Here is a 6,000-nt window from a genome sequence, read left to right as displayed (position 1 = left end):
TGTAGGTTATTTATATAATATATAAACTCTCTCTCAAACTCTCTCTCTCTCTCTCTCTCTCTCTCTCTCTCTCTCTCTTCATTTATAAATTTGTGGAAGCGACGAATAATAGAATAAACACTACTAAAGTAAATACGATTGATGTCGTAGTATGATTTACATTTTTAGGACTACAAATATAAAAGTTTACAAAACAAAACACAAACATATTGAGCTGATGGTTAAATTATAATACAAACTTTGAAGAACTGTACAATAGTAAAATCAAGAAAATATTCTTTCACCATAAAATGAATACATATACAATATTGAAATAGACTGTACATTAATGATATAGACACTGTGACGTATGCGTGACATCACCAGTCGTCTCGACAATGTTATCAAGAGCAAGCTTTTAGGGAAGTCATCGAAGTATTATAAATATATATCATTATATACACCAGAGAGGTGTGTGCTAGAGTCAATACTAAATAATACTAATATGAAAATGTTGAAAAGGAAAGAACATGAAAAAGAAACTGTTTCCATGTTCTTCGTTTGATTACAACTATTTATAGTTAATGCAGACAATTACGGGGGAGGTTCACACATTGGCGACATGAAACCCAAATATACATGGATTGGTCTAGACAGGGGGCTCCGGTAATTTTCGTATTTTTATATGTAAACCTTCAAAACCTCTTCTAAAACAGATATGATGATGTAAGTAATATAGTATTAAGATTTTTTTGATCGATAAATATGATTTCTTGCAAAACAATGTTTGACATGGTGTTATCATTTCAGGTCAATTGGTGGAACAGCGAAGTATTTTGCTTTAACAGTATGCTGTTAGACGCGATACACAACGGAGCGAAAACACGTGAATGTTGGGACCACGGGAGCCGAGAGAGATTCTGTTTTCATGGAACATCTTAGTGGACAGGGGGGTAACCCTCATTTGCAAAGGGTCTTGAAAAGTTACCAGACTGCTGCTATGAGAAGTTTACAAGGGCCTGGGCCTACTGTATTTCCTACGCTACTCTCTGATATGGCCGAGTTGGAACGATACAGAAAGGCACTGGTTAAAAAACTGCCGACAGTAGACAAAATGGAATTCGGATCTTTACGCGCCCCTCCACCGTTTCCCATTCAGCATTTCGGACCGGTTTTTACACCTATGGATTCTAGTAAAAGCGAGAAATTAGACACTTATTTGGAGGACGAAACAATCGCATGCTTCAGTGTTGGAGGGGAGAAACGTTTGTGCTTGCCCCAGATACTGAACACTGTTTTACGTGAGTTTAGTTTGCAACAGATAAATGCCGTGTGTGACGAATTGCATATCTATTGTTCCAGATGCAACCAAGAGCAACTAGAAATATTGAAAGTGACTGGTATTTTACCACTTAGTGCACCCAGTTGTGGTTTGATTACAAAGACTGATGCTGAGCGCCTGTGTAACTCGTTACTTCACAGGTCGTCAGAAAGATACTCCAAACCACCCTCAAGGGCGAGTTTTAAAGTGTATCATGAATGCTTCGGAAAATGTAAAGGTATTTTTCATCCGGAAAACTACACTTCTGCCAGTGACAGATGCATTCAGTGTTGTGACTGCATGGGAATTTTCAGTCCACAAAAGTTTGTGGGGCACTCGCATAAGGCACAAGAAAATAATACATGTCACTGGGGATTTGATTCCTCCAAATGGAGGGCCTATCTGCTCCTCGCAAAAGATCAGGAGGGCAAAGACAAGCTGCAAAGGGATTTGGAGAAAATGAAAGCGAAATTTGATGCTAATCGCAAAAGACAACAGGTAAAAAGTTAGATTGTATGAATAATATAGTAATTGGCATATTTTGCATGTATGTGTAAAATGTAGTAATAGTCATATGATATAGTCTTCGTTTTTTCATAATTTTAAAGCAGTAAAGTACAATGTAAATTATGATAAGATTACGAAGTAAATATTTGTTAAAATGGTAATAACTCTAAAAAGTGTGAGTTTTTAAAAGAATTATCCAATATGCATTGAAAAGTAAGATTGTGTTGACCACATATATTATCAGCTGAGTTTAATAACTATGTACTTGTAGTAAAATGTGTATACTGATTCGTTGACATTGAGAAAAAAGAGGTCGGAGTAAAATACTGCTTAGTATGTGAGCTACACCATGCTTAAATAACATTCTCATGCTAGTGCTCATTAAAAATTCCTTTGCTACATTGCATCTGACCAGGATTTATCTTTTCTTAAAACCATTGCACTGAAAGTGGCCAGGTAGTACACTCTGCCCTGTGGTGAGGTATCACCTGAACACAAAACAAGGCAGAAATTGTGTCTCCTTAGTATGTAAACCTCCAATTTTTAAGTGTTTGTACCAGGAATTTTCACATTATACAGTTGTTGTTTTTGCAGTACATAATTTAGAAAATAGAAAAGTTGCTGTCATTTAGAAATTGCTATTTTGTTAGCTATGGGTCCATTTCGTTGTTGGTTGTTTTTTTTTTGCATGTTTGTTTTTTTTTTTTGTTTTTTTTTTACTGTATCCTCTTAAATAAAAATTTGATGTCATTCATTTACAACCCCCCCCCCCCCCCCCATGTGAATGATAACATTTAAAGGAGAGATCGAAATCCAGGGTTCCATTTAGCAGGGTTGACAGGTCAAGGATCTATAATTCTTTGAATAAGTTTTTGTATTTACAGTTATAACACAACCTCTTACAGGGCTCGAAATTAACATATGCCCGTCAGTCTATGACTGGTTAAAAGTCTGGCGGACTGACTGACGTTTGTTTTAGTCAGTCCATGGGACTGGTTAATTTTCTAAAGCATAATTTTGGAAATTATACTTATGAAATTTTATACACATATTTGTCATGCTTCGATATGTAGATATCAGACGAATCTGATTTGTAAATATAAATCCCACATTTAAGTGTTACAATATTGTCTGAGGCATATTGAATTAAATTTCATTTTAATAACATTAACGAAATATGTTTAATTATTTCTGGAACACTGTTGGACTGGTAAATTTTTCTGCGGACTGGTTGAAATTATACCCCATCAGTCCGGCTGGACTGGTGACACAAAAAGTTAGCTTCAAGCCCTGTCTTACTCTGGGTGTGAAAATATTTGAATTCGATTGGGTTAGATTATCTACAATTTGATACATATAATCTTCCCATACAATGTTCTTGGACTTGAAAAAGTATTGTCTTCTGTCAAGCCTCATTTTATCTTTAAAAAAACTCCAGCTTCAATACACTTTGCCTGTTTGCTAAAGCCATGTTGGGTTAGCAGAACTTTGCTAGTCGATTTGAACCCCATTGATTATTGTATTTGTTTATGTGAATTCCAGTAGGACAGTGTTTGGTCCATTATGATATTATTTTTAGCATGCATGCAGATTAATTGAAAGAAAAATGTAAAGGGATAAAGTAAGGTCATGCTTGAAAGTTAATTATGGTCAGCGTTTTTTAGCTCACCTGAGCTAAAAGCTCAGGTGAGCTATTTTGATCACCCGTATTCCGGCGTCCATCTGTCTGTCTGTCTGTCCATCTCTCCGTCTGTAAACTTTTAACATTTTTGACTTCTCAAAAACCACTGGGCCAATTTCAGCCAAAGTTGGCACAAAACACCCTTAGGTAAAGGGAATTCTAAATTGTTAAAATAAAGGGCCAAGCAACCTTCCAAGGGGAGATAATCAAGAAAAGGTAAAAATAGGGTAGGGTCATTAAAAAATCTTCTCAAGAACCACTGGGCCAGAAAAGATGAAATTTATAGATAAGCTTTATTAGGTAGTGCAGATTCTAAATTGTTAAAGTCATGGCCCCCGGGGGTTGGATGGGGCCACAATAGGGGATCAAAGTTTTACATACAAATATATAGGAAACATCTTTAAAAATCTTCTTCTCAAGAAGCACTGAGCCAGAAAAGCTGAGATTTATATGAAAGCTTCCTGATGTAGTGCAGATTCTAAATTGTTAAAATCATAGCCCCCGGGGGTCGGATGGGGCCACAATAGGGGATCAAAGTTTTACATACAAATATATAGGAAAAATCTTTAAAAATCTTCTTCTCAAGAACCACTGAGCCAGAAAAGCTGGGATTTATATGACAGCTTCCTGATATAGTGCAGATTCTAAATTGTTAAAATCATGGCCCCCTGGGGTAGGATGGGGCCACAATAGGGGATCAGAGTTTTACATACAAATATATAGGGATAATCTTTAAAAATCTTCTTCTCAAGAACCATTGGGCCAAAGAAGTTCACATTTACATGAAAGCTTTCTGACATAGTGTAGATTCAAGTTTGCAAAAACCATGGCCTCCAGGGGTAGGTTTGGGGCCATAATAGGGATCACGGTTTTACATGCAAATATATATGGAAAGTCTTCTGATATGGACCAAGGTGACTCAGGTGAGCGATGTGGCCCATGGGCCTCTTGTTTTCCTTTCTACCCACTGGTACTGATACCCATTCAATTGGGGAAAATAGTGTCAAAATCAAACAAATTGGGAATTTTCTACCAATGTATCGACAAATGATTTCAACTAAAAGAAAGAAAAAGAGAACAAAACAATTTTTTATGGTAATATTTGCTGTGCTGTTGTGAGACATCAGGAATCATCGTACTAGGCTTGTTCTAGAATTGTCGTAGCTCTACAACACACGCACTGCCATGATATGTACTTTTGATTTGATGTCGAAAGTGAACATTTTAGTTTACTCGTACAACATTTCAGACTAAGTAAATTACAGTGTCAGTGGTCTCTTTTTCGGCAAGTGAATTGGGAATTTTTAGTCTAAAAATTGGGAAAATTAGCATTTTTTGGAATTGGGAATGGTACTGTTTATCGGTACCAATTATATAAGGGGGGAAACCGCTGATGGTGTATTGAGAACTGTATTATTATGTACAATATATACAACTGTAACAATTTCTTAAAACCAAACTGGAGTTATTTCATCCAAAATATTTCTGCAAAGACTTTTAAAGAGGTATACTCTACATTGTCATAATGGCTGACTTCCTTTTAAAACAGGGGCCTCCGTGGCCAAGTGGTAAGAGTATCACGCTCAATACCACACAGCCTCTCAACTCTGGTCGGCGCGGGTTTGAATCCTGCTCGCGCTGGTAAGTGAGAGTTTCCCAGTTTACTTTCGGAAGGTCGATAGTCTCTTTCCAGGTACATTGTATCCAGTCTATGCGAAAGACATCGGACCGTCGGACCTGACCGATGTACAGTGCCTGAGGTCCGATGCATCATTTTTTACAGCGGACCGAAATGTCCGATGTCTCAGTGTCCGGTTTTGAACTTTACTATTTTGATGCGGAGTCATTTAAATATTTGTTATAAGAAAAAATAGCACACAAATCCAAATATGTAAATGAATGTGATTAAAACCGCATGGACCATCTAAAGTATTATACGGGAGGGATCCCAAGTATAATAAATAAGATTTCCTTGGTTTTGCATTTTCACGTGTTTCACTTTTTTACATTAGGTTTTTCGGTCTGACAAAATTTGGTTCGGTCCGGTGTGTTCATTGATTACATAGGACCGAATGTCCTGTGTGGTCCAAAAAACTTTCACATAGACTGTTGTATCTGGGTTCTCTCTTCCACAAATAAAAACTGGGCGCCACCAAATAACTGAAAAATTGTTGAGTGTAGCAGAAAACACCAATCAATCAATCCTTTTAAAACATGGATGAAAATATAAATATCAGCAATATTTGTCTATTTTATTTAAAAAATCATTGCCTAGCTGAGTAGGTTAGCAGGTCGACTACTGAACTGTAGATCGTGGGTTCAAGTCCAGTAGGGGTTTGAAATATTTTTTTTAGATTGCTTTCTTAAAAAACTGCATTTTTGGGCTAAATATTTCATAAAGTAAATTTGAAGGTTTTCAATTTCAAAATGTTGTACAAAGCCTCCACTTTTTATCCATGTCAATTTCTCAGGAGTAGCATACCTCCTTAAGGTCATAAGTGACTTAATTTCT

At 36.5% G+C, this 6,000-nt stretch overlaps 1 protein-coding gene across 3 annotated transcripts in view; it reads left to right on the top strand.

Annotated features, from left to right (window-relative positions):
- Positions 1–486: 486 nt before the first annotated feature.
- LOC125674898 (ski oncogene-like) overlaps positions 487–6,000 on the top strand; it is a 28,324-nt gene continuing 22,810 nt past the window's right edge. For 2 of the 3 annotated variants that reach the window (XM_048912274.2, XM_048912260.2), the window contains exons 1-2: positions 587–705; positions 790–1,798. In XM_048912274.2, the coding sequence (XP_048768231.2) occupies positions 908–1,798 (891 nt within the window). In that variant the 5' untranslated portion in view covers positions 587–705; positions 790–907. Of the gene's footprint in view, positions 706–789; positions 1,799–6,000 lie in introns of all 3 variants that reach the window. The other variant, XM_048912266.2, reaches the window with a different exon arrangement.

The sequence above is a fragment of the Ostrea edulis genome, chromosome 1, assembly GCF_947568905.1.
Source record: "Ostrea edulis chromosome 1, xbOstEdul1.1, whole genome shotgun sequence".
Lineage (NCBI taxonomy): Eukaryota > Metazoa > Mollusca > Bivalvia > Ostreida > Ostreidae > Ostrea > Ostrea edulis.
The sequence above is the reverse complement of the archived record's forward strand: the minus strand, read 5'-3'. Positions and strand labels throughout refer to the sequence as shown.